This window comes from Zosterops lateralis, assembly GCF_965231275.1.
Source record: "Zosterops lateralis genome assembly, chromosome: 25".
In the NCBI taxonomy this organism is placed as follows: domain Eukaryota; kingdom Metazoa; phylum Chordata; class Aves; order Passeriformes; family Zosteropidae; genus Zosterops; species Zosterops lateralis.
The window spans coordinates 4,278,508-4,306,033 of NC_139785.1; the positions used below are offsets into that span (position 1 = coordinate 4,278,508).

A 27,526-nucleotide genomic window follows, 5' to 3' on the forward strand; every position below is an offset into this window, starting at 1 on the left:
TTCCCGGCTCCCGTTCCCGGCTCCCGGCGGGGCAGGCTGGGAGCTGTAGTCCTGCCCCCGGTACCGCCCGCCCGGCCGGGGAGGGAGGGAGGGAGAGGAGCCGGCCCTGCCCCGGCCTTTGCATAGCGGGCACCGCTTCTTCCTCCTCCTCCTTCTCCTCCTTCTCTTCATCCTCCCGCCCGGCCCCTCGAGCATCCCCATCGCCCCAGCAGCACAGGCGCCGGTGAGCGGGAGCTCGGCGGGCTGGGGAGGAGGGAAGGGAGGAAGGGGAAAGCTTGGCAGACAAGGTGGAAAAGTTGATGCCAGGCGGCCTGGCAGGAGGCGGCCGGCGGGGAGCCGGGCAGGGCTGCTGGCACAGAGAGGGGCTGGGGATGGGGCCGGCTGGACGCGGAGCATCGGGGGCTGCAGGGCTGGGGGGACTGGGGTGAGGCAGGGGGGGACTCTGGGGTGAGGCAGGGGGGGACTCTGGGGTGAGGCAGGGGGGGACTCTGGGGTGAGGCAGTGCAGCCCCCTGGGCAGGGACAGGCACCTGGAGCGCCCAGGTGGGTTTGGCGCTGGGCAGAGAAGGAGCCCAGGAGGGTGGGCACGGCCAGGCTGGGCTGGGGGCGGCCGGGCTGAGCTCTGGGCTGGGGGCGGCCGGGCTGAGCTCTGGGCTGGGGGCGGCCGGGCTGAGCTCTGGGCTGAGCTCTGGGCTGAGCTCTGGGCTGGGGGCGGCTGGGCTGAGCTCCGGGCTGAGCTCTGGGCTGGGGGCGGCCGGGCTGAGCTCCGGGCTGGGCTGAGCTCCGGGCTGGACACAGGCACGGCTCCCTGTCCCAAAGCTCTGGCAGCAGCCCACGCTCCCGGGCCCGGCGGTGCAGGCGGAATGGGATCCAGCCCCGCTGCCCGTGTCCATCAGCGCTCCAGGGCGCGGTCCCCCAGCCCTGCCAGCGCTCACACTGATAGAGGAAGTGCCTGAGCTCAAGGAAAGATTTATTTGCTCTCCACTGGCCCTACAGCGCTTGCAGTTCTCCGCCTCAGCCATCTCTCTACTTTTTGTTTCAGTTCCCTGCAGGAGCAGTGAATTCCTCCTCTCGTTCATCAGGTGCTTCTCAGGGAAGAAAAGATAACTCAGAGAGACCAGAGATGCCTTGGCCGAGCAGAAAGAGGGACAAAGGAGCCGTAGCAGGTCTGTGCTGACATCCTGGCTGATTTGGCAGCTCTCATTTGAGGTCTCAGGCTGTAGTGAAAGTACAGAGAGCCGTGTTAACCGTCTGTCCCTGGCGGGCAGTGACTGCAGACAGCATTTCCTGTGCCAGGCCGGGCTGAGCACCCGAGCGTGGCTCAGACAGGGCTGAGGGGTGTGTGATAAGGACAGGGATGGATTCTCAGCACCAGGAGGGTAGGAGATGGAATTCAGGCCCAGTTTATGCAGAGCTGTCAGGTCCTGGTCAGGCAGAGTGCACCCAGTGCGGTGCCAGGAGCTGCCAAAACAAAAAGCAAGAAAACTCCCCTGGCATCATGATGTGGTGTTTAAAGCACAGGATGAAAAAATGTGCCACTCATCTGCTTGATCCACTCTAGAAAATAACCATCTTTTTATCTTTTAATCACTTCTTAATAATTGTTTGTTTTTGGGTTTTTTTTTTGTCCCTGCCTTGAAGAAACAAAGGCTATGGATCCCTTCTGAACAGGTAGCTCAGTGGAGGTTAAGCTAAGATTTCCAGCTCCTGCAGGAATTGAAATAGTTTGGTTTGCTTGGTGAATGTTCCTCTTACTCACCAGATTCACCTAAATTCACTTTGTTGCCTGCAGCTGATTTCTCAGCAATTAATTAAAAATATTCAACTGCACTTCATGTGGGCAAACATGGTCTGTCCTGAGGTTTTTTTATTACTAACTGGGAGTATTAAAACTACATTTTTGCACACACAAAAATATCCTTATTTCAGATGCAAATTAGAAATACTCAGAGTCATTGGTGCATAGTGCTGCTACCTTACCCAGAGCACCTGGGGTGCCCCAAACTCCTGCTGCAGTCAGGTGTGTGAAACCAGTTTGGACAACTAAAAATACATTTTGAAACAAAATGTGTTTTATCTCAATGCCTTTTAAGATAAAAAAGAGCCTGATGCTAAAATTGCCAAAACCGAGGAGGAGACTTCGGATAAGGAGGAAGAAGAGAAGTCTGCAAAACCTCCAGCTGGGAGCTCCAAGTCAGGATGGAAGAACTGGAAGAAAAAAGAATCTGAGTCTGGGGAGGAAAGCAAGATCACATATTGTCACTGGCTGCTGAAATCAGAGCCTGAGAGCAGGCTGGAGAAGGGGGTGGATGTGAAGGTGAGCACTGACACCCCCTCACTGAGCAAAGGACAGCAGCAGGGTCACTCCTGCCCAGCTTTAGTGCCCAGGTGCTGAGGGACAGCATCAGGCAACTCAGATTGTTTGTTCTTCTCAAACCCCATTTGTCCTCCTGGAAAGAGAAAAACAAAATGTTCTTGTCCAAGGTGACAACCTTGGGGTTCCATACATGTAATACAAGTGGAAATCAGCTCCTCAGGATGTTGGTCACAGGAGCAGCAGCTATTTCAGACTCTGCCTTTAAACTGCTGCTTTCTAAAGGTTTTTCTGTAGGCCTTGTGGGAGAGAAAAATTGTGTCAGGTTTGTGCTATAATTGAAGGAGCTGCTTGCAACAAATGCTCGGGCTCAGTGCAGACAATGACACCGTGAGGATCAGAAACCTCCTGAATGAATCTTTATTTTCATTTCATTTGGCAGTTCAGTGTTGACGACTTGAAAGCTCAGCCTAATCAGACAACCTGCTGGGATGGAGTAAGGAACTACCAGGTAGGAAGCACTTGGGGGCACTGAAATAGCAGAAGGAAGAAGGTGGCTCTGCCCACAGCTCGTTCCTGTGCCTGAAGCATTTCCTTTCAGGGCACTCTGCCTGTTCATACAGGTGCATCTTGGCAGGGATCTGAAGTCACCTCCTGCTTAGTGGCCTCTCGGTCAGAGGTAGATTCTGTCAAATCACCCAGTTTTACTTTTGCTTAGACCAACCTTTGATACTTACAGCAAGTCTGTAATTACCCAAATCCTCTGTCAGTGCAGGGCTTTCTGTTCCAAAGGAATTCCATGTGTGTTCCCCTGCTGTGTGTGACCCTTGTACTCTATAGGATTCTCTATCCCCCTACACATGATCTGCTCTGAGTTGTTTGCTGACACTCTCCTGGGCAAGGGTGGCTGAGCTGTTGAATTCCCACACACTCTCTGACCAACAGGATCTTGGTCTTTTAGCCTTGTTTTTACTTAATTTCATTCCAACACAAAAACATCTCTATGACAACTGGAGGAAACACTATCTGAGTAATTCTGAAGCTCATCTACCTCTCCTCTTGCTGGTTCCTGTTCTTGGCTGCTCGTAATGAAGCCCTGAGAGCTTGATGGAAAGAGCTGAAAGTCTCCTTTTTACTCCTGACAGGCAAGGAATTTCCTGAGATCCATGAAACTTGGGCAGCAGGCCTTCTTCTACCACAGTAACTGCAAAGAGCCTGGCATTGTGGCCCTTGTCAAGGTGAGTGTCTGTGTTTTGGGGAGAAGTGATAAGGAATGGGTGAGAGCTGCCCAAAAACTCTTACTGCTTGTGTCTCAGCTCCAAAGAGTGCAGTTGTTGTCCAGGGAGACCAGGGAATGAGCCCAGGACACCTCAGCTCAACACCACAGGGCTGACTCAGCCGTGTGTCCCCAGAGGGATGGAACCAAACTGTGCTGTTTTCCTGCTGACATTTCGGGGCACTCCCAGCCAAGCTGAGTGTTGTTCCACACTCTGATTCCAATCTGACTCACTGCATTCTAGTCAGCAGAGCCCACAAGGCAGAATAAACCCAGGGCACAGAACAGCTTTTTCTGTAAGAGGAGAACTCATCACAAAGATCATCATCAGATACCCAGTTTCCCTCTGCTGCATTTCCTTCCACACTGATCTCCAGCAGGTGATGCTGTACTCACTGTTCTGCACTTTTCCACCCAAAAAAAAATGCAAAGGAAGCTGTTAGAATGGAGTTCAGGGAAAGCAAGGCTGATCTTTGTACCAGGATCATTCCTTGTCACATCTCCTGCTCTTTGCTGACAGGAGATTTGAACTGATGGAAATTTTCTTCTCCCCTTCTGCTTCAGATCGTAAAGGAGGCGTACCCTGATCACACACAGTTTGATCAGAAGGATCCTCACTATGACTCCACCAGCAGAAAAGAGAACCCCAAATGGTCCATGGTAATGTATCATGTATTAAATGGTATTAAATGTACTAAATACAGCTGCTCAAGCTCTGTGTGCAAGCCAGGAGAAGGGAGAAGGCTCTCTGCATCATACTGAAAATCTTATGCTTCTGTCCTGGCCTAGCTGCCTTTTCCTCTCTCAAGAGAAAATTCAATCCTGTTTTTCTCTGCTTTTTCCCCTATCCCTTCCAGAAGGCTGCCAAAATGTATCTTTCTTCATTTTCAAATCTTGGCTGCAGAGCTGGCCTCTCTTCATTTCCAAATCTTGGCTGCAGAACTCCCAGTCAGGAAAATGAACTAAGAACCACTGTCAGTGCACAGCAAACAAAGCTGTAGTTTTGAGGCACATTAAATTGTAGTGAAGGGAGTGTTCATGGGCTGGCTACATCCCACACCTGAATTTTGTATTGTCTGTGGCATGAATGCACCTTGCTGGTGCCACAGTGCCAACAAACCACCTGCCAGAAATACTGGGGAGTTCTTTTAGCCTTGAGCAAAGCAAAGCTTCCAGTGCACACCAGTCACTTGCTTCAGGTCTAAATCTTCATCCCTCAAAGATTTTATGAGCTGTCTGGAGGCTGTGTCCTTGTCCAACCTGCTCTGCTGTGCTGCCCCTCCCTTGGCAGGTGGATGTGCAGTTTGTGAGGATGACCAAGCGTTTCATCCCCCTGTCTGAGATCAAGGCTCACCACCTGGCACACAAAGCAGATGGGGGGCCCCTCAAGGACATGATGCTCTTCACCAGGCAACGTTTGTCCATCCAGCCCCTGACACAAGGTGAGAACCTCCCAGGACTCTTGATTCCCTCTGTCAGACAAGCTGGAAGTTTCACTTACGGTTTTTTCCTTCCTTATTACAGAGGAATTTGATTTTGTCTTGAGCCTGGAAGAGGAAAAGCCACATTAAAGCAGCACAGCTCCCACCCAGCCCCGCTGATGCCTCCCCCTGCACCAGCACAACTCTCAGATTCACCTGCTCAAGCACCACGAATGTGCCCACACAAGTTCTGCAGCCACACATCCCTTCCCTGACACAGTTATTTTTGCTTATTTTTTCAATAAATAAAGCCTTTTGGAATCAACTGCAGCTACTTGGGTTTTAATAGTAGGAAAATCTGCAGTTTCTCCCTTGAGGAAGAAACAGGTACATCCTCTTTGTTTAGTTTGGGGTCTAGTGCAACTCCATGTACTGCAGGGAAACATTTTTCTGGAGGGAATCCCCGAGTTCTGTCTTGAACCAGAAAATTAGGAATCATTGAATAGCCTGGAAGAGACCTTAAAAATCATCTCATTCCACCCCCTGCCATGGGCAGGGACACCTTCCATTATCCCAGGTTGCTCCAAGCTCTGTTCAGCCTGGCTTTGGACACTTACAGGGATCCAGGGGCAGCTGCAGCTGTGCCAGGGCCTCACCACCCTCAGGGAAGAATTTCTCCCCAACATCCCATCCAGACTATTCCCTGTCAGCCTGAAGCCTTTCCCCCTCCTCCTGTCACTGCCTGCTGTTGTAAACAGTCTCTCTGGAGATGGATACACAAAGCAGATCACAGTGAACTTCCTGCAGGTACAAAAGTTCCCATGTTATTTTAGTTCTGACATCAGGGGAAATGGAAGAAAATAAAGCCAGCCTGCTAATTTTTAAGCCACATGGGTCCTCCAGCAGGCACAGCTGCCAAGCAGTGACACAGCTGAAAGAAAGACCAAGGATTTATAAAGATAACAAAGGACAAACTCCTTCAGCACGTCTGGAGAGCTGCAGTGTGGCACTTTTAAAGAAAAAAAATCTCTTCATATCACAGAAAAAAAAAAAAAAACCCAACCCAATATAAAAACACCAGACAATCTCATGCACAGCGTTTGACAGCCAGGGCTGGCTCTTTTTAATCGGAGAGACAAAAAAACCCAAGTTTTAAAATACAGCCATTGAAAAGACGACGAATTAAGAAACATGTAAACACAGCAGAGGCTTAATTACAAGTTGCACTGCTTGGTTTGGTACTTGCCCACTCCTCTCTGCCTGGGAGAGAGGCAGCGGCCCAAGTACAGCACAGAACCACCAGCTCAGGGGGAGCTGGAGCAGCATCTGCCCCTTCACATGCCAACAAAACACTGTCCTGGAGTACCTCGAGTCCTGGAGTGACCCCAGCTTCTCTCCAAGGATGCTCAGCATATCTGCTCCACCCCAGACACACAGAGGGCCCAGTGGCCAAAAGGCTGAATGGTCCATCAGATTCAGTAAAAACCGGGATCATTTCTGAATTCTGGTTCCACACGTAAGGGACATGGGGGAGAGGGGACAAAGTAGGGAAAATCCCTCAAATCATTGTGTAGGGCCATGCACAAGGGAACCCTCCAGGAATGATGAAGAGATGCTGAACACCCATCTCCTTACAGCCAGGCAATGATCTCACATCCAGACAGGCAGGAAAAAAAAAAACAACCACTCCTGGAATGCAGAGACAGCTCCATCCAGGGGGTTTCTTTCCTACAACAGGGCCTACAACCCAGGGGAATGAAGGGAATAAAGGAATAAAGGGAATAAAATAATAAAGAAATAAAGGAATAAAGGCAAGGAGGGAGCTGAAGGAAAGCTGAAGAAGATTGTAAGGGCGCTGCTGTGCTCAGCTCAGGCATAGAAGGATAGTTTGCTATCCCCAAGGGCTCCCAAAGGAGCTTCACTTGTCCCTAAAGGACAAAAGTGCCTTTAGGGAGGGAGGGAGGAGTGTCCAAAGTGACACCCAGGGTCCTGTGCCATGGCAGAGGTCCCCAGCCCTCGCCCTGGCACAGCAAGGTGATTGTTGTCTGCAGTGAGTTTTTGCCCCAGCCCCTGGCACAGGGGGGACAAGCAATCCCTGTCTGCAGTGGGGCACAGCAGAGCCATGGGGTGACACGAGCATTCAGCAGAGATGAGAGCATTAGTGTCCTCTACAGAGCCAGACTGGCCAGCTCCACTAAAAACCACAACCTTACACGTGCTGAGGAAAAGATAACTTACTTTGGCAAGCAGAAACACACATTTATCACTGAAATACAGTAGCTGTCGTTACATAAAAAGCTCCCCTTCCCACCCCAGCCCCACTCCCTCCACCAGCACCACTCCTGAACAAAGCAGAACCTTCCATTTCCCAGCTGCAAGACACCTGCTCTACATTCAGCTCTAGGACAGAGGAACTTGATTCCAGAGCCAGAAAGAAGCTGGACAAACTAGTGAGCCACAAACTCAGGGAAATCCAGACAAATCCCACTTGACAGAGCTCAATATCCCAGCACTTAGTGCAGGCCTGTCTCTCCCTGGGGTAGGAGGTCTCACCACCTGCTTGTTGAAGGGCAGCTGAACAGGATGGACATTCTCCAAACTCAGTCAATCAAGTCTACAAAGCCACATCTGATTTTTAATGGAGGAGTGACTTCCTCCTGGGAATGTTCTCATGAGTCGACTTAGCTGAAGGCTAAAAGCAGCTTATTAAAAACAAAAAACAAACAAAAACAAAAAAAAAAACAAACCCACATTCAGGTTCTCAGTTCACTGCATGCTCTCAGACCTCGCTGGTGACTTCAGCTCAGGCCTCAGGAATGTGTCTCTGGAATCAGAGCTCTGCCACTCTCCTTCCAGCAGCCCACACAGGCCTGTTTGAGCCTCCCACAACCACGGCATCACCTTCTGTCCCCACTAATCCCCATCCTGCAGGCACGAGGCAGCAAACCAGACCCCACACACGTGTCCCCACACTGCTGTCCCTCCTTACACAAACCCTGCTCTGTCCCAAGGACACAAACATGGGCAGGGCAGCGTGTGCAGCATAAATCCACCCATAGCAGACCCCCAAGAGCTCCAAAACTGCTCTCTACACCTCTGCAGCAGCACCTGGAGTGTGGGGATCTCAGGAGCACTCAGGACAAGCCTAGGAAGGCACAGCGTGGCCAGGAGCCTTCCTGCCCTCACTTGTTGCCCACCCAGCAGCACTGGGACTGTCACTGCTCTGCCCACCACCTCCTGTATCCACACATCTCACTCCCTGTTGCAGCCACAGCTCCTGGTGGGACACAGCCCAGCCCTGGTGGCAATCCCAGGGCTGAGTCACCTCCATCATCCAGCCGCTTGTGGCAGGGGATCCAACGCCAGCACGAAGAGGAAGAAGGGGAAGCAGCGAGGGGATGACACCACAGGATTTCCAGCAGGCCACGCCACAGTCTCTGATCCCTCCTCCAGCATCCAGCTACCCACCGGGCCGCCTTCCCAAAGGAAGATTTCGGGAAGGCAAGAGAAACATCCATCCTACAGATCCCCACAGCAAACTCCACGGGGCTGGGGAGAAGCTGCAGCCTGAGCCTTCCTTTGCTCTCTCCTTCCTTCCCCGCTGCCAGGCCGAGGCTCTCGGGGCACAGAGGAGATCAGGCAGCTCCACAGGCTCCGGACATTGCCTCACAGCAGCCGGCCCAGCCTCCAGAGGGACGGGTGGATTGGGAAGCTCCAGCCGCCCTCCCGCCCCATTCCCACCGCGCCGAGTCCTTTGAAGAAAGGAATGAAGTCAAAAACGGGTATTTATTTCTGTGAAGTCTCTGAGCGTCTCCCTCCTGGGTGCTGCTGTCCTGGGGGCTCTGGGTGGCCCCCATGGGCTCACTGCTGCCCGTTGTTCTCCGTGGGCTGCCCGGGGGGCTTGGCCTCGTGCGAGGACGTGCCCTCGAAGCGCTGGGACGCGATGGCAGCTTGGTGGGACATGCTCTTCCTCACGATGTCCCCTTTCCTCCACAGCACCACCTCCTGCAGGGACACAGCCAAGGCTTGTCAGGGCTCGTGAGGCCTTCTGCTGAGACCTTCTGCTTGCCCCACCCAGCCCTGCAGGCTGAACCAGGCTTGGTGTTCCACCCACGGCCAGGACATGCCTGGTGATGCAGCCTGCCTGAAATTTGGGTCTGGGCACACAGAGGACATCCCCAGCACCTCTGTCCTAGTGCCACTGATAAGGTGAAGCACAGAAGCTCCACCACTGAGCAGAAAAAAAAAAAAATAATTCCCACCTTCCAGATCCTTCTGGATCCATATTTAGAAGAAAATCCTTTTCTTCCAGAAAAACAAAGCACCTTCCAGACTCCTCCCCAGCACCACACACATCTGACCCTGCACGGACATTCTTCTAGACAATATTTCCACGTGATGAATCCCAAATTGCCAGTAGGTCCTTGTACAAGCATCCCAATCAATCATTGCCAAGGAGAACAGCAGCTCTGTTTCTCACCTGCTGCTTGAAGTAGCGTCTCTCCTCCTCATCGATCAGCACCAGATTGAGGTAATAACGCACAGAGAACTTCTTGTTGATGTCCCTCATGGTTGGAGTCAGCTCATAGCCAGCCAGAAAGAGCCTGATGGGAATGGACTCCCCTGGAAAGGGCACAGAGCTGTCAGCACAGACAGGATGCAGGCAGAAACCAGGAGAGCAGCAGCAAAACACAAACTCACACGGCCACAACCTTTGTCACCGTTTCCACAAGTGGACTAACATGAGCTAGGAGAGCTCAACTCCCTTCAGAAACCAGCATGGCACGGTCCACAGCCTGATCCTGCCCTTGCTGACAGCTATTCCAGCTCCACTCTAACAGCACAGGACTCTTTTGGGACCTGCATCAAGACAGCACTGCAGGAAAAAATGAGTAAGGTGACATTTTCTCTGGCAGGTGACTCTGCCGGGCAAAGGAACAGTGGCACAGGGGATTGGCACAGAGCAGAACCATCTCTGCTCTGAGCTGCAGCAATGTCAGCTGGTGGCCCATGCCAACTGTCAATTTATAGCTGGTTCTGCCACTGCTTCATCAAAAGAATTAAGTCGTTGCAACTTGTTCTGCCTCAGCTCCCCCTCACATCACACTGGAGAAGGAAGAGGATCAGATCAACCCCCTGCTCTGAGCCCACCAATGGAACAGGAAGCTGAGCACACAAAAACACTGCAGGAGTCACATTCCCACCCCAAAAGGCTCCAGGAGAGGAATGCTGGGGGTCCCTGTGCCCTCTCACCTCTCACGGGTGCCCCATCCATGATCTCATACTTGGCTATGGTGTCGTTCTCGTGGTACACGTTGGGCCCCGTGCCCGTCGTCTCCCTCTTGATGATGTCGATCTCCATGTGCTTGATCTTGATCCGCACCAGCAGGAAGTAGATTTTCCCCACAATCACGTCTTTTAAGTGGTACCTGGCACCAGAGGGGAGAAAACACCAGGATCAAACCCTGTGCAGCAGAGCAGGGCTCGAGGCTGACGTGCAGGGACTTGCTGGGCAGGCACTTTGCTCTCACCCACAGCAGATGGCAAATCAACCACCCCCACCAGCAACCAGCCTCTGCTCCTTTGGAAAGCCACAAGAACATTTAGCATGAGCAGATACATTAAAAACATCACTTCAGGCTGAGTATCTGCAAGAAACCCCTGTAAGAGCAAAGGCTCCAAACTCAGTATTAAACCAACACAAATCACAGAATCATTTAGGTTAGAAAAGTCTTCTGAGATCGAGTCCAAGCTTTGACCAACCACCACCTGCAGGGAAATCTGCCAGCACCAGCTGGGAAAGATGCACTAGGAGTAGTTTAAAAAAAGCTCTTCCCAACTTCTTTGCTGGAGTTAATTCCCATTTCAGCTCTATTGCCTGGTGAGGGGCAAACATTGCATTTTGGAGACACCTGGAATACTGACCTGGCTGAGGATACAGGGAGTGGGAAGTTACAGCAAGAATTTCATAGATCAGTGAGCCACAGCCATTGCTTCCCACTCCTTGATCCAGAGATACAGGGAAGGGAGAGGAATCCACAGTTCAGGGAAGATCTGAGCTGTGTCCCAGCCTCCCTGGTGTTGGAATTCTGGAACTGAGTATTTCAGGCTTTCTGTGTTAAAAGGCACTGACCTTCAAGCAAGCACCACATTTGACTTGAGGCCATGGAACAGGGTTCCAAAATTGAGTGACAGCACTGGGGTTGTGGGTGTGGAGTTTTAATGGTGTGTGATCTCACAGGGTGAAAAACTTAGAATTTAAGGTTTTAGTATATAGTGATATATATGGGGCAATATGGAGGATTTAAGGTGTTGTCTAAGTCCTCCTTCTTCACCTTCTTCTTGGTTTTGGGTATTTTTTTCTAATTGGGTGAAAAGATCTGCATTGCAGGCTTTGGGTGGTCATTGTTGGGTTAAAAGAATAAATAATATAGATGTAATCTCATTATTGGATAGATTATCCTTAAATAACCTTGGAAAGAGTTAGAGACACCTCCATTTTCTACCTTGTTAGTTAGAGCTCACAACTCATGAGACTGTGCTATAGATAAAGATTAATAAACACTGAACACAAAATTGTGACTCCCATCTGTTAACCCCAGCTCTAACACAAAGAAAAGAAGATGAGAAACCCACACCCTGGAGCAGGACATAGAATTCCTTTGAGGAAACCTCCAGCTGCTCCTGGGGGACACTCACTTGGACTTGTTGTACTCAAACTCGATGTGCAGGCAGTCCTCAATGCCCACTTCCATCTTGATGGAGGAGTTGAGCTCGGGGTAGGTGCTCAGGGTGTGCACAACGATGTCCATCTCCTTGACCACGTCGTTCAGCCTGCGGCTCACCGTGGCACGGAGGAAATACCTGCAGGGACAGTTGTTGTCTTGATTTTTTTTTCAGCCTTCTGATGTTTTTTACATTTTTCTACCAGAGTTCTCAGGCTTGTAACATAAACAAAGACTGATGTTTGGTAAGTAATACATTCCTTCCAGGGGGAAGGATAAATTGATGGACTTCAGGGTTGACACAGAGAAGTGTTAACCTCATCTCCCAATCCCTGATCAAATTCCAAAGAATAAGTCAGAATCTAAAAATAAAGCTTCCATTCTTTTTCTCTCTTCTCAACCTAATGGGTGAGTGTCATTTTTTATGTCCATCTAGTGACAGACAGTCCCCTCCCATCAGGGTCACACAGGGGGACAGCAGGGACAGGGGATGAGTAGCTTGGGCTGCACTATCCCAGCAACCTGATTAAACAGATCCATCTACAGAGCTGAAAGCATTTGATTGAAAATCCAAATAAAAATGTGTGATCAACTCAACAGATCCACTGAGAAAGTTCCTTCTTCCCAGTGAAGCTTGGAACTTTCTCCTTGGCAAGGGGAGGTGCTCAATTCAGCTCATGCACAGCTGAGAGAAGGGCCAGCACCTCAAGAACAGGGAATGGGGAATGTCCAAAGGGACAAATTAAGCAGGAAACCAAAGAATTGCCACAAGGAAACTCCTCTTCCCATTCATTTGGTCTCTTTTAGTCCAGGTCTGAACAAAACAAAAGAGCCCCCAGTTCTTTACATGCACCTGCCCCTGGAGCAGCCAACACCCCACAGTGTAAAAGACAGAAGGGAATTTTCAGATGGAAAAGCAGGCTCCTCTCAGCTCCCAAGCATTTTGTGAGCCCGAGTTACCTAAGCCCCGTTTTGGGGATCCAAAGAACAGCCTGCACATGTTAAAACCACTGCCCTTTTGCAAGATTACATCAGGCTGCACAGCCACACCTCCCAGTGCAGATCTCAGACTTTTCCAACCCCCACTTTGAAGCCAGTGAAAGGATTTTGAGTCGACTGAGTGCCCTGATGTGAAATATCATTTCTAACATATGAACAAGGCACAAGGCAAAAGCATCTGTTTGCATACCGAGCACAATTAAAGTTGACAAGACTGATTACAGCAAAAATATCCCCACTGGAGACTAAACCAAACAGTTTATTTTGATTTTTTTTTTGAATTATCAAATAAATTAGCAACTATTTGATTCAAAAAGGGGCTGATTTCTCTTGTCACTCAAAAGGGGAAAAATGAGTTCCATGAAGAGCCTGATGCGTGCTTGCAAATTAAAAACCTCAAAAGCAGCTTTTTACAGCTCAGCCCATAAAATTAATTTGGAGTTCTGTTGCTCCTGCATCATGAGAGTGAAGTGGGGTCAGGCAGGGCAGGGGACTCACCGTAGCTTCACGTTCTGCCCCGTGTAGGACTCGTAGGGTTTCTCCACGTGTGTGAACTCAAAGTCAAAGGTCTGTGACTGAGTGAATTCCCCAGGCCGGGCCAGGTCCTTCACCAGGGACACGAACTCGTGGTGGTTCCCTCGGTCATAGTAGAGCTCTGGGGAAATGGGAATCCAGGTTAAGCTTAATAACCCCACGTGGCACAGGAGATTTTCTCTTGTCCAGGTCACTCCTCCCTTCAATTCCATTCACAGAACCTTCCAGGGGAGCTGTGGCTCCACAGAACTGCACTTGTTCCCTGCTCTCCATCAGAGCCAGGTGCAGGACACAACTCTCCTCCCTGGAACAGGAAGGAAAAGGTCCACACAGCTTCCTTTACTACAATAAATCAACAACTTGCCCTGGGCTGACATTATCACCTATATCAATATTAAATACAGTCAGACTGTTTGCAGCTCATGCAAACCCTCCCAATAATTTTCTGCACTGTGTTCCAGGGCCAAAGGCATTGCCACTGTGAGGAAAAACCACCAGTGCTTGTCTGGAACAGACAGTGACAGAGCAAAACAGAGGGGATGGGATTATTCCAACTGCTCCTGCTTATCCTTAGACAGCCAAGAGCTTGAGAGGCCTTGAGCTGCAGCAGGGAATAAATGACAATGTTGATCCTGCTGCACAGCCACACACAGAGTGGGGAGGCAGCTGAACCCACTGCTCCTCCAGCCCGTGGATAACACATTAATGGCCATGTAAGCACAGGGAGGGCAGAGCTCTCACCCCTGCAGGCACTGCCCAAACCAGCTCTAGTGACCAGCCCTGCCTCGCTCTTCCCCACAACCTCCCCACATCAGCAGGAAACTGAAGGTTTCCTCATTTCCTCCACACCTCTACTGAGTTTTCTGTCTCAAGACAAAGCACCGAAACCCTTAAAACTCTGCAATTTGCATGAACAGCTTGGGATTACCCAAAACCATCAATGAAACCTGCCCTTCCCAGCCCTGCGTGTGAGCCTGTGCCTACAGGACACCCACACAGACCTTCTGCAAGGCAAAGCCTTTCTGCTCAGATGAGGAAACAAAAACCTAAGTCATCACACAATCACACACACACACAAGCTCAGTGTCAGCACTAAACTGTGCAGAGGAGGCTGCTGAGAGGTATCAGAGGTGCTCAGGAGCTGCAGTTCTGCCCTCCTTGAGATGCACAAAGAGATATTTCAGCTTTTCAGCGATGCCTGTTCCTCACAGCCCTTTTGCTCACCTTATCTCTCTAATGGAAATTTTGGCACTCGAGCTCTCCCCACTTACGCACAACAGCAAATGTCAGCAAGCCCTTCAGGCTGGGCAGGTGACATAAATAACCAAAGCCTCTCTCTGTGCACTGGATGCGTGTGTCCACTGAGAGGAGAAGTGCTCGCTGATGTGACAGGGAGAAGCCACGTGCCAACAGAAAAAAAAAGGAACAGGAAAAATAAAGCTCAGCCCAGACTACGGTGACACACGATGCAGAAGGCACAAATCAAACTTAAAGCAAGGGGAGGCAAATGGCAGTGAGTGCACTGATTTCTCTGCTGCCTCAGAAGGTTGTGTTCAGCACCCTGAAGCAGAGTGATGTTTCCCACACTCCCAGCCTGTCAAACAGGTATAAGCTGCAATTTCAGGTTTTTGGAGCTATGAGGTTTCCAGACTGAGAAAATAACCTGCCAATGTTTCGGTGTGAAACCACCTAGAATGGTGCTCACCTGAGAGCTGGCAGGGCTCAGCACTCACTGGTACCTCCTCTGGAGCTTCTTCCCTGTAAAAAATTCCCTTCTTCACATCCCAGTCCCTCCTGCCTGTTAAACTGTCTCACCTCCACGCTGACCTCATGGCAGCAAGAAATCAGAACACAAAGCAAGAGATGGAAAGCACTGAGAAGTGCAATTAGTGCTACAAACTTCAGTGATTTATCTAAAAGGCCTGAGGGGCATAAGGGCTAATGTGCAGCCACAGCAGTTCTAACACACCCTGCTTGGGCAATAATGTGCATACAAAGCAGTTATTCCACACAGGCACGGCTCAAAAGTCTTCCAAAACAGGGAATGAGGAGCAGGCAAGGCAGCACAGCAGAGACAGTGGAGCAGGAAACAAAGTTCATGATTAATTTCCACTGGCAGTTGTAGCAATAGGAACTCACAACCCGGCTCCTGATGAACAGCCTCACCTACACTCCATCATTTACACACTCCCTTCCTTTCCAAAAAACAGAGTCAGGCACAAGCAAAGCCAATAAAACTCTCAAAGAGCAGCACTGGGTTTGGGTGGGAAACCTGCTCACGTTCCCTCACCACAGGATTTGCAATGCAAAGGCTGCAGGCCCCTGGCTCCATCCAGCAGTGATTTTGGGGTTCAGAGCCAAGCACAGATGTGAGGCCCTCCATGCAGCCACATCACTGGGAAAGGAACATCCTGAACTTTTTTTTGGCCTGTAGAACTCAGGGCACATTCGTGGAGCACGGACAGCTTTGCTCTGATGGAGGGGTGGGTGTGGCAGCTGCCTTTCCTCTACGAAAGCAGGAAATATTCAACCTGAATTGGTTACACGCACAGATAACCACAAGTTTTGAACAACTCCAAGTCACCCGACCAAGAAGGGGGGATCAGCCAAGCTGAGCCTGCAGGCCCCAGGAAAGGCCATGCACCCAGGTAAAAGGGACACAGGGACAAAATCCACCCCATCAGCACCCTCAGCATCCCTAAGAGGATCAGCAGGGACACGAGGGAAGCAGGCAGGGAGCTCCTGGAGCCTGGGGAGCAGGACCTGGTAACTGCAGGATGGAACCAAAGTGTGCCCGGCTCGGAGCTGAAATCGGTGACTGAGCACAAGTGAGAAATTAGGACAGGGGAACAATGACCTGGAAAAAGACTGGAATGCCCTTCCTTCTGCCAGGGCTCAAGCCTGGAGAACAGGCCAGGCTGCCCAGCTCGGGGGGTGGAATAATGTCAGGCAGCCGTGGGAATGCTGAGTGCAGCCGAGCATCGCCCGGGAGTGAACAGAGCCTGCCTGACACCAGTGGGATCCCAGTGCTGTGGGGCACAGCAATGCCCCCAGACCCCTGGGACCAGTGGGATCCCAGTGCTGTGGGGCACAGCAATGCCCCCAGAGCCCTGGGACCAGTGGGATCCCAGTGCTGTGGGGCACAGCAATGCCCCCAGACCCCCAATACCCGTGGGGTCACCACAGAGTGCAGTGATGCTCCCTGGACTCCCAGCACCAGCAGTGTTCTCTGGATCCCTGGCACCCACAGAGATCTCAGCACCGTGGGGTCCAGCAGTGCTCCCCAGGCCCCTGGCACCTGTGGGATGCCCTGATCCTGTGGGACACCCCGATCCTGTGGGATACCCCGATCCCCCCAGGCCCCAGCGATGCTGCCGGCACCCACGAGGGGCACCAGGAAAGGAACACCGCCAAGGGCCCGCCAGGCCGCCCCGCTCACCGATCTGCCCGATGAACTCCACTTTGATCCCCTGGTGCTCCAGCCGCTTGTTCGGGTTCTTCAGGGTGAGCACCACCCGCCCCGACACCGTCTCCCCGTCGTAGAAAAGGAAGTATTTCTCCTTCTTGCCTTCCTCCGTCTTGTGCTCCACCCTCCGCCGGCTCTCGGCATCGCTCAGCACCAGCTCCAGCTCGGGGCTCTGCCCGAACCCGAAGAAGCTCATGGCCGCGGGATGCGGCGCGGGGCGGACCCCGCTGGCGGATCCGCGGCCGGGGCGGGGCTGCGGGGCCGGGAAAGCGGCCGGGGCACCGGACCAGAAGCGGTGGCGGCGATAAGGGGGGGCCGCAATGCGACAGCGCTGCCGGGGCGGCGGCGGCGGGACCCGCGCACCCGCGGGAACGCGCACCCACAGCCGCGGGAACGCGCACCCACACACAGCGTACCCGCGGTGACGCGCACCCGCCGCCCCGCCCCGCTCCTTCCGGGGCACCGGCGGCCGCCGCGATTGGCCGGGGCCGCCCCGCGCCCGCCATTGGCGCGTTCGAAGCCCGGCGGGCGGGCGGTGGAGGAGCGATGGCGGCGGAGCGGCTGAGGAGCACCCTGGGAGGGTGGAGGCTGCGTGAGGTGGCCGCAGGTGAGGGTCGGGGTCAGGGCCGGGGTCAGGGTTAGGGCCGGGGTGACGAGATCTGTTCTGGTTTTGGTTGTTGTGTGTCTCGGGTATCTCTGTTTCCTGGTCCCGCTCTCTTGTCCTGGTTGTGGTCGGTGTTCCGGTCTCGGTTTTGGTCGCCGTACGGGTCTCTGTTCCGGTCCTGCTCTCTGTCCCGGTCTCTGTGTCTCTCTCGTTCTCTTTCTCTCTCCCGGTCTCGGTCTCTGTCCTCCTCCTGGTCCTGCCCCGGTCCCGGTTCCCGCTCTCTGTCCCGGTCTCGGTCTCGGTCGTGGTCCGGGTCTCTCTTTCGGTTCTGGTCCCGGTCTCTGTGTCCCGGTCCCAGTCTTGGTGTCAGTCTGTGTCCCGGTCTCTCTGTCCCGGTGTCAGTCCCAGTCCCGGTCCCGGTGCCGGTCCCGGGTGTCTCCAGGCAGCGGGAGGCTCCTGGCACTGGCAGTGCCTGTCCCACTGACAGCTGTGCCCGTGTCCCGCTGGATTTCGGCATCCCGTGTTTGTTTTGAGCCTTGTTTTGGGTGAAACGCGGGGTTTTTTTGAGAATCTCGCCCCTGGCGCTTATAAACACTTTTCTTTTTCCCCTCTCAGTGTGGGCGGACACGGTGTGGGACCTGGATTTCACGGAGACAGAGCCGCTGGAGCCCTGGCTGGCCGAGGAGATCACGGCCGAGGGGCCCGGAGCCTTCACCCGCCTGTACCAGGCCCTGCAGCCCTTCGCTGCCCAGGCCCCGGAGAGCACCGAGGTGACACCGCCCGGACACGGGGCCACACACGCTCACTTTGTCACCTCAGTCTGGCCTTGAAATTCACTAAATATTCAAAAATTATTCAAACAGTTCTTGCTCTGTGTGCTGGAATGCTTCAGAATGAAGCCTATCCCTAAGTTTTAATAATATAACTTAGCATAATATTAAGTATATATAGTGTTATGTATTATAAATAGGAAATATTAAAAATATATTTCTATAAATTTATATATTTTATACGTTATATATTAATATATTAAATATAATAGATTATAATATCTTAATATTATTTATTAATATAATAGTATATAATATCTATATTTAATATTGCTATATTGATAATGATTAATTATATTATTATATAATGATAATACATTATGATAATATATATTAATATATCAAATATTATATATTATATTCGTATTATATATTAATATAACATTATATACTATATTAATATATAGTACTACTATAGTATTAATTATTAATTATAATATACTGATAATATATATTATGGTATTAAATATATAATATAGATTATATATACAATGTATATTTATATATATTATTTATATATAAATATATATTATTTAATTATAAATTAAATTATGCTTTATATATTAAGGATTATTATTAACTGTATGTTAATATAATTAATATATTACTTTATTTTACTTTAATATTAATATTAAATTATAGATTATATAAATAAATAATATAGACATGTAATAAATATATATTATGAATAAATATCTTTTATAAGTATAAATAATATACGTAAAAATAATATATTTAAATATATAAATAGTAAAGCACTTTTTAGAGCATGTAATACATAGGGAGTTGGTCATGGTGGCACCTGTTAAAATCTGAATATTGCCTAGTTTTGGACATATTTTTATGGGATTTCTCACTATTCCTGTTTTGCCTCAGAACGTGTGGACCCTGTTTGCTGAGAACAGCCTGTCCCACCAGGCCCTGGTGGCTGTGCTGCATCACTTTGTGCACGTGGGCCAGCACAGGAGAGCCAACGTACAGCAGAGAGTGTTTGCTCTGCACTCAGCTGGGCTCTACCTGCTGCTGCTGGAAATCCCAGGTGAGCCTTGGGATGTGTCCCCTCATGGCTGGGGACAGCACAGGGCAGGCAGGGTCAGGTTTGGGACAATTCCTGGTGTTGTCTTGATGTCCATGAAATCCTCAGGGACCGAGCTGAGCGTGGTGTGAGTGCTGAGCAGTGTCACCCTGCTGTCACACAGGGCTTTGGTGGCCTCACTCCTGCTCTGTGTCCTGTGACAAGGTGACAGAGGAGTGTGCACAGAGCTGGAACCACACAGCTCTGGCAGTCAAGGCAGGAGCTTATTCCTGTTCTGTAACCAGGGAGCATTTCACTGTGCAGCACGTTTGGATGGGTTTGTTTGTGAAAACAAACATATCAGTTGAAAACAGCCAGCAGCTGAATGTTTTCCAGCAGGTTAGTTCACAGCAGGCTCCCTTTGTGTTCCAGCACGCCCTGAGGTTTTGCTGATCTCTGTGGGGAGCTGGAAGGGCTCAGTCAGCTGGTGATCCTGCTGGAATGTGTCACTGCTGGTGATGCACCAGCCTGGTGCAGCTCAAGCAGCTCTTTATTCTTCTCTTGGACTTTCTTAGGCTCTGGGACACCTGTGGGGAGCTCACAGAACCACAAACTGATTTGAGTTGGGAGGGACATTGAAGCTCATCTCATTCTATGGGCAGGGACACTTTCCAGTAGCCCAGATTGCTCCAGCCTGGCCTTGAACACTTCCAGGGGTGGGACATGATGCCCAGATGGTTTGATGCTCTCTGTGTTTTGTCTGGAAGAGGACTGATGTTGTTTTTTCTGGGCAGGCAGCATAGCCAACCAGGTGTTCCACCAAGTGATGTTTGATAAGTGTCTTCACACCCTGACAAAATGCTGGCCTCAAGAGCTGAGGAAAAGGAAGAAGGGACAGACTCAAAGCTCTCAGCCCAATGCCAGGAGGAACAGAAAGAAAGGGAAACCATCCAGGAATGACAACCCCAGTGTAAGATGTCTGTGCAATCTCTTCAATACAAATCCCTGTTAATAAGCAAATTGTTGGCGAGCTGTTTCTCTTTTCTGCCAATACAGATGGAAGAGATGTTGGAAGAGGAGGAGGAAGAGGATGGTGAGAACGTTTATTTCTCCACAGAAGATCTTCTCCAAGTCCGCAATGCCATTTTCCTCCTTTTGAAAAACATCCTGAGACTCCTGCCCAAGTTCTCCCTGAAAGAAAAGCCTCAGTGCATGCAGAACTGCCTGCAGGTAAGAAACATCCAGCCTGGGGAGTCTGATGTCCCCAGCACAGACTTTTTGGGGATGCAGAGCATTCTGCTGGGAGGGGTGGCAGCCCTGCCCTGCATCACCTGGTCCCTGATGGAATTAGGGAGATGTGGGATCTCTGTGTCTGCCTCTCATGCTGAACACTTGCAAGTCTTTTGTCCATGGAATCAGAAGGATTTGGGTTGGAAGGGACCTTAAATCTTTTTTTTCCACCCCTGCCATGGGCAGGGACACCTTGCACCATCCCAGGGTGCTCCAAGCCCTGTCCAACCCAGCCTTGGACACTGCCAGGGATCCAGGGGCAGCCACCACTAGTTCCTGAGGGGAGCTCCTGGGCTTTGGGCTCTGCTTTTGTTCTGCTTCAAGGGAGGTGTTTAAAAGTTAAACCAAATGGTGTGAGCCCAGACATCCCAGGGCCCTGCACATCCTCCCCTCAGGGCACTGAGCTCAGCTTGGCTCTCTCCCCTTGCAGGTCTTTGTTGACATGACCAGCTTTGAGCCAGTGGTCCACGAGTTCAAGTTTTCAGCAGCAATGTGAGCAAATAATTTTTAATATTTCTTAATGTTTGTATGATGCTTTGAACAAGTAAAGCCTTCACTGCTTGTGTTATTGTCCTGTTTGTATAAAAATGAAAGTGACAATTTATCTTGTAAAGATAATTTGAATATGTTCCACATGATAACAGCAAACATACTTTTGTGAATATTGAATGCTTTGCAGTCACTGAACTCTTTTAATAGTCACAGTTCCTCTGATGAGAGGTGAAGACATCTCTTTACCTTCTTTTCTCAGGGATATTGCTAAAGCCAAGTACATTCCTGAGCTGGCCTATTATGGACTTCACTTGCTGTGTTCCCCTTTCCATGGCACAGAAGATAAGGTACAAGTCAAACAGAACCTTTACCATCCTCACAGCACCATGGAAAAGGAGTGCTTGCTTCTTTCCTTCTCCACGTGCCATTTTTACTTGTATGGTTTCTGCTTTTCACTTCAGTTTCCCTCTTTGTGCCATCTTTGCTGGGTCAGAGCTAAAATGTTGTTTTTTTTTTTCCACCCCAGTCCTTATTCCCTTTGGCTTCTTTGTGCTGCACTTGTGTACAATGAATCCTATGCTCTGCTGACTCTTATGACAAATGGATTGAAAACAAGGGAGAGCTGCAGTGCCACTGGGTCTCTGAATCTCAGAGAGGAGAATTCCAGGTGGCTGCCTGTGCCTGGAATGTTGTGATTCCCTGCTAGATGGAGCTGCAGCACCGCCTGGCAGCCTGTGAGGGCTTGGGCTGTGCAGTGCTCTGAGAGCAGGGCTGGTTCTTGTTCACAGAACTCTGTGATCATGGTGCAGCCAGTTCTGCCAGAAACTTCCCATCTTTATTTGTTTAAATTGGCCAGCAGGGCAGGGCATCTCCCACTCTCCTGAGTGCTGCTGCTCTGCTTGGGGCTGCTGAGAGCTGGGTGTGCCTGAGGTGTGTCTGTGAGTCTGTGTGACCCCCCTGGGCTGGTTCTGAGCCTGCAGCCTGGGAATCAGCAGCTGTCTAGTCAGGAAAGCCTGGAGTACACACTAGCCTGGTTATTCCTGAGTGCCAGCCCAGCTCCAGCAGCCCTAGGCCTGTGTGTTTCTGCCTCTTCAGTTTCTCAGTGCAGCACGAGCCTTTTTGGAGCTGTTGACATTTGTGGGGACAGCAAGGGGTAGTCACTCCCCTTCCCAGACCTGCCTCATCTTCCCTGCCTCTCCTGCTTGCTCAGGGAATGTCAGGATCATGGGGCAAGCTGTAATCCCAAACATGTGGCAAGGGGGGCAACTCCAAAAGTTCAAATCCATATGGTCATACAAAACACACATTTAGCTTAAGACATCTCCTGTGCAAAATCCAGTGAGTTTCCTCAAATTCCAAATGTTTCTGGCAAAAAAAAAAAAAAAAATCCACAGAGACTTTGGAGGGGGGACTTTGCCCTCTTTGGATGGCAGCTGTTAATGCTTTCAGAAAGCCCTTCTGAGACCTTGCTGAACCAGCATGAGGACACCACAGCCAGGAAAGATGATATGTGTATTTAGAAAGTGTCCTCTTGGCATTTCTCTGCTGGGAGTTATGCTTTAACCTGTGCTGCTCTTTGCTTCTGAGCTTGATTCAAAATTATTCCACAACCCTGGAGTGCCTGCCCATGGAAAAGAACCTGCCAAAACAACAACCTTTTCTTTGCAGACCCTTCGCTGTGTGTTCCAGAGGCTCCTCAGTGTCGTTCTGATGGTGGAGGGCAGAGGGGGCTCCAGGTGTGAGGCCCTTCCCATCACATCAGCCGTGACCAGCGCCAGGAACCAGGCTGTGAAATTCATCAGGTGATGTTCAGAGCTCTGGCCATGGCTGCTCCTTTTCTTCTGGGCATGCCTTTGCTTTGCTGTCGAGGTGATAAAGGGATGAGACAAACTGGCACTGGCTTTGAAGTTGTTTGTGCAAATGAGGCTTAATTAAGATGTCTGGAATGGGAATTTACTGAGTTTGCTGGCAGAGGGAGAAGAAGGTGCTGTGGAAAGGACCTGTTTTCTGTATTTTGCTTTGTGTCAGTTCTTCAGGTTTTGTGTTTTACCACAGAGAATTGTGGAGGAAAGGAAAGATTAACAGGGAGCTCATTCCTCCTCAGTTCTTTGCTCTCTCCTGCTTAATGATATGTTTTGCCTATGTTTGTTCCCCCTGTTGGGGATCCACGTTGTTGGGAGTGGAGTTTGTGCAGAGATCCCCAGACAACATATAAAAGTAGATTGAGAACAAAGAAGCTTTTCATGTTACCCTTTACTTTGTTAGAAAAGTATGGGAAGAAATTATTTTATGCCTGCAAAGCCAGGTTAGTGTGGGAAGTAAGGATGGCTCTCTGAGTATATCCTGCTGCACCCATGACTCCAGAATCATGGGCACTTTTCCTGACTTTTCAATTGCATTCCAAAAGGAATGTCCTTGATTTTTTTTTCCTCTGTTATAAACCAGCTTTGTTAAAATCCGCTTTTCTTTCTCTCTCCTGTGCAGTTCTCTGGTAGATGAGCTGAAAGAAGCTGTTTATCCCGTCCTGCGAATATTGCTCCAGCATATCTGCACCAAGGTATGCCAAGCTCTGCTACTTCTGGAGCTGGAGAACTCGTGTGGATAAAATAGAATATCACTGATAGTTCAGGAAATCTGTTTTCACAATCTTTTGTAAGGAATGAAAACCTGTGATGGTGAAGTAGCGGCTGAGGAAAGCCGTGATGATTCTCCCAGCTATTGTTGAATGTGAACATACCAGCTCATTAAATAAATTAAAAAAAAATTCTCTTAAGGCCTGAAATGCCTTTCTGGCATCCAGAGCAGAGCAGTGAAATCTCACAGGGTGCCCTTCCCCTTGTCTTTCAGGTCCCAGACAAGGCTGATTATCGCACCTACGCAGCCCAGGCCCTGGTGACCCTGCTGGACAAACTCCCTTGTGCAGAGTTCGCTGAATTCATCGCTTGGCTTTACAAATACTCACTCACCAAAGTAAGTGCATCTCCTTGATGTTTTGGAGATGAAGGGTTCAATCTCAGCACTGAATAATAACTCTGTCACTGCTGGTACCCAGAGGCAAGAAAACTCAGTGTTCACTTCCATGAACAGAGCACCTTGTGTGCTTTTTCTTCCTGCAGGTTTCCTACAGAGTGTTTGCTCTTGATGTTGCCTTGGCTTTGTTGGAGCTTCCAGAGAGGAACCCAGGCAGCTCCTTGTCCCTGGACCATCAGAGGTTCCTAAAGCACAAGTTTTTAGTGCAGGTCATGGTGTTTGGCCGGTGCTCAGACAAAGCCCCCGTGGTCCGGAGCAAAGCTCTCAGCAGCTTTGCCCATTGTCTGGAAATGAAAGCTGCTGCTGTCTCAGAGAGCATTCAGGACTTACTACAGAGCTGTGAGTATTATGGGCACATGAGGTAATGAAAATCATCCCTGAACTTTCAAGGGAATAATTGCTGGGAGGTTGGAGTTGTCAGGAACTTAAAAACTGGCACACACAGAGTCCTTACACAGAGTCGTATTGTGTCGTAATGAGCAGCAATTCATGAGCCTTGTTACTTATGAAGCCTCAAATTTGGAAGGGATTTATTCTCCTGTATCAGTTCTAAAGAGATTCCTCTGCGAGGTCCCTTTGAAGGATGTTTACAGACAACCCAAATTGCTCATTGGGAAAAAAAAAAGAAGCAGTTCATTCTTGCCTGACAGCTGATTAAATCTTGAGTTGCCTTTTGCTTCTGCTAAGTTGTTCTGTTCGTGACTGGCATTCTGAGCTCCCCCAGGTGTGCTGAAGGCCAGATGGCACATTCAGAGCCTGCACACGGCATCCCATGGTCAGATTGCTCGCCCAAACAAAATCTGGCCTGACAGAACATCCAGAATTAAAATACTTTGTTTGATTTCCCTTTTTTATTTCTCTTTTTTGGCAGCCTCTGGCCGCACAGTGTTGGAAGCAAACACAAACACTGCGAGTGTGACAGTCAGTACAGAAGGTATAGAGTCATTCTTTTCCAGTAAGTCTCAGGCTTTTCTTGGCATGCCATTTCCTAAAAAAATACACATATCTGTTAAACCCAGGGCATGCATGAGGATCTCTGTGTCACACTGGACCATCCTCTTGCCTTTATTATTCTTCAGCTTTTATCTTTTCTTTCAGCTGTGTCCAACCATCCACAGAAGACTTTACCAACTTTCAAAACTATCGAGCTGACAGACAGCAGTGACACTGCTGGGGCTGATGGTATGTCAGAATTAAAGCAGCCTTTTCAGATAACCATTCAAAGCCTTAATTGAAATCAGACTTTTCTGAAGTGTGTTCATTGTCCATTTCTCAAAGGAAGTGGAGAAAGCTCTTACAAAACACTTGGGGGTGATGAAAGGGGTGGAATTGCCAGCCATTAAAAAAAAAAACCACTATTTCCACTCAAGTCTAAAAAATACATTTAGTCCTGAAATGCTGATGTCTGTTGGTACTAATGTGGCAGCAACACTTGTTGAAAAAGCAGGTAATTTATTCTTCCCAAAAAAAGGATGGTAATTAACGTGGGATATAACACTTATAGCTCCATGAATTTCAGGGTAATTAAATCTCTTGCTCCGGTGCACAAAGAACTGATATATTTTACTGTGTAGAGCACAACACCTTTTTAGGCAAGGATCTGTTTCCCTGCAGCTGAAAGCAGAGTGTCAATGAAATGTCCTGATGCAGCATGGCAGGCTGCCTTGAATTTGTTGACAGCATGAAATCACCATGCAAGTTGACTTTTGTGGCCAGGATGTTCCTCCTTTACACCCCTCCCTTTCTTCTCCTCTTCTGTGGAAAAGCTTTTCTCCCTCACCTTTCAGCCCCTACCAGGATCTGCTCTCTCAATCCTTGCTGTTCACCTCCCTTGAACTGCTGACAGTTCAATTCTTTGCCTTCTCCACATCCTGCAGTGGTGCCTTTGTTCCACATGGGATCTCCCTCCCTATCTGCAGGAGCCAGGCTCCAATCTCCCCCCTCCATGGAAAACTCCCTTTCTTCAAACATCACTCTGCTGATAAATTCCCTTAATCTGCTCCCTCAGACAGAGAAATCCTCCAGGCCACTCGAGGTATTGTGTATATTCCCTGTTTAGTTGCAGAGGAGGCCTGGGTTTGTCTCTGATCCCCCAGCTGAGCACACACTTGGCACTTGGCAGAACAAATTAAGAAAAGGCTGGGATGAAGAAAGGCTGTCTGGAACTCCAGAGGATGCTGGAGCTCCAGAGCTCTCTGAGGCAAGTCAAGGTGCATTAACAAAGCTGTCTGGCACATGCCTGTGCTTGGCTTGTGCCTGTGCTAATTCTGCACTCCTCCAAAGACCCAAACAGCTCATTGTGTTTTAGAAAAGAAATAAATCTCAGCCAGGGGATAGTCAGAACATGCTCAGAGCTCAAGGGCAGAGATAACAAGGGTGGGGATAACCTGCAAGGTGAGGTGTGCACTGCAGAATTCCCTCTGCCCACAAAACATTCCCTTCCCTCGGGAGTTCTCAGCTGTTTAGAACTTGGGATTTTTGGTTGTTTCGTTGTTGTTTTCCTCCCACTCTTTTCTACATCAGAAAAATCAATGTCAAAGTGTGATTGTTTGGTCACCTTCACAAGACTGGACTGTTTTAGCAGCAAAATCTTGCAGTGGGAAGGTTCTGTGCTCTTCCTGTGCAGCTGCTCTTGGGATGCACTTAGCTGCCCATTAAGAAAGCCAAAATCAAAGTCCCTTTGCTTCCTTTTGGTAAAAAATGTATTTTTAAGCTAGTTTTGCTTAGTTCCCTGTGACTAATCCTATTTTTTAATGGCAACAGGATGGATGTCCATGTGAATCTCTAAGTAACAGATCTCCAAATTTGGCATATCTTTGGGAAATCTGACTTAATGCTGGGAGAAATCTAACAAACAGCAATAAATAGAAACCTTAAAAGCCATGGTGAAATGCTTCAAGTCCTCATGGCCAGTTAAATAGCTCAGTGATTCAAAAATGTGAGAAATAATTGATCTGTGTGTTCAGTTGTGTGTCATTTAATAACTTATTGCCTTGATGATGTATTTTTTTTTCCTTGCCAACATGCAAGAAGTATGAATATGGCTGTGCAGAGTAAAATTTGAGCCCTAACTTGACATCCAGGGAAGAGAGATGTGTTCTGGTTTCCTTGTAGACTCTGGGGTGGTTCTTTTGCAGCTGCCACTCTGCAGCCTCGAGGAATTAAAAAGTGGAGTCATTTTCCCCTCTGTAACACACAGCAGTTCATGCTTTTGATGCTTGAGGCTGTGTGGAGCTCTGAGGGAAAGCTCCCAGGAGGTTTTGTGGGTGTTGTGAGCTCTGCAGAGCCTCCCCTGGTTCTGTGTTGGCTCCGTTTGTCTGAGCTCAGCCCAGGGAGCTCTTCCCACAGGTATCAGGGTTACCTGAGCTTTTGTTCAGCTGTGCCTGACTCATCTCAGGAGCTCTCAGGCTCTGAAAGTAGCCTGGCATCTTTTGTGTAGACAAATAAAGAGATCAGAAATTACAGATTCCCCTTTTTTTTTCCCTTTTCCCCTTTTCTTTTTTCCCCCTTTTCCCCCTTTTTCCCCCTTTT

General features: G+C 49.5%; 3 protein-coding genes across 3 annotated transcripts in view; 2 read left to right on the forward strand and 1 right to left on the reverse strand.

The window, feature by feature from the left end:
* Positions 1–66: 66 nt before the first annotated feature.
* Positions 67–5,325, forward strand: THYN1 (thymocyte nuclear protein 1). Its single transcript, XM_083877884.1, has 8 exons — positions 67–223; positions 1,042–1,165; positions 2,093–2,316; positions 2,756–2,824; positions 3,459–3,551; positions 4,154–4,249; positions 4,881–5,031; positions 5,114–5,325. The coding sequence occupies exons 2-8, from the start codon at positions 1,123–1,125 to the stop codon at positions 5,158–5,160; spliced, it is 723 nt and encodes a 240-aa protein (XP_083734010.1). The 5' UTR covers positions 67–223; positions 1,042–1,122; the 3' UTR covers positions 5,161–5,325.
* A 3,452-nt stretch (positions 5,326–8,777) lies between these two features.
* VPS26B (VPS26 retromer complex component B) lies at positions 8,778–16,976 on the reverse strand. The gene is made up of 6 exons (XM_083878086.1): positions 16,708–16,976; positions 13,233–13,389; positions 11,710–11,874; positions 10,264–10,439; positions 9,491–9,633; positions 8,778–9,015 (listed from the first exon to the last, which is right to left on the reverse strand). Exons 1-6 carry the CDS (start codon positions 16,928–16,930, stop codon positions 8,872–8,874), a joined length of 1,008 nt encoding a protein of 335 aa, XP_083734212.1. The 5' UTR covers positions 16,931–16,976; the 3' UTR covers positions 8,778–8,871.
* Positions 16,977–17,371: 395 nt separating this feature from the next.
* The window catches only part of NCAPD3 (non-SMC condensin II complex subunit D3), a 35,127-nt gene continuing 24,972 nt past the window's right edge, over positions 17,372–27,526 (forward strand). Inside the window, exons 1-13 of the mRNA XM_083878176.1 lie at positions 17,372–17,465; positions 17,954–18,108; positions 19,045–19,207; positions 19,978–20,153; positions 20,240–20,413; positions 20,904–20,965; positions 21,225–21,312; positions 22,634–22,767; positions 23,450–23,522; positions 23,813–23,935; positions 24,082–24,334; positions 24,867–24,950; positions 25,094–25,177. Of these exons, the coding sequence (XP_083734302.1) occupies positions 20,010–20,153; positions 20,240–20,413; positions 20,904–20,965; positions 21,225–21,312; positions 22,634–22,767; positions 23,450–23,522; positions 23,813–23,935; positions 24,082–24,334; positions 24,867–24,950; positions 25,094–25,177 (1,219 nt within the window). The 5' untranslated portion in view covers positions 17,372–17,465; positions 17,954–18,108; positions 19,045–19,207; positions 19,978–20,009. The remainder of the gene's footprint in view (positions 17,466–17,953; positions 18,109–19,044; positions 19,208–19,977; positions 20,154–20,239; positions 20,414–20,903; positions 20,966–21,224; positions 21,313–22,633; positions 22,768–23,449; positions 23,523–23,812; positions 23,936–24,081; positions 24,335–24,866; positions 24,951–25,093; positions 25,178–27,526) is intronic.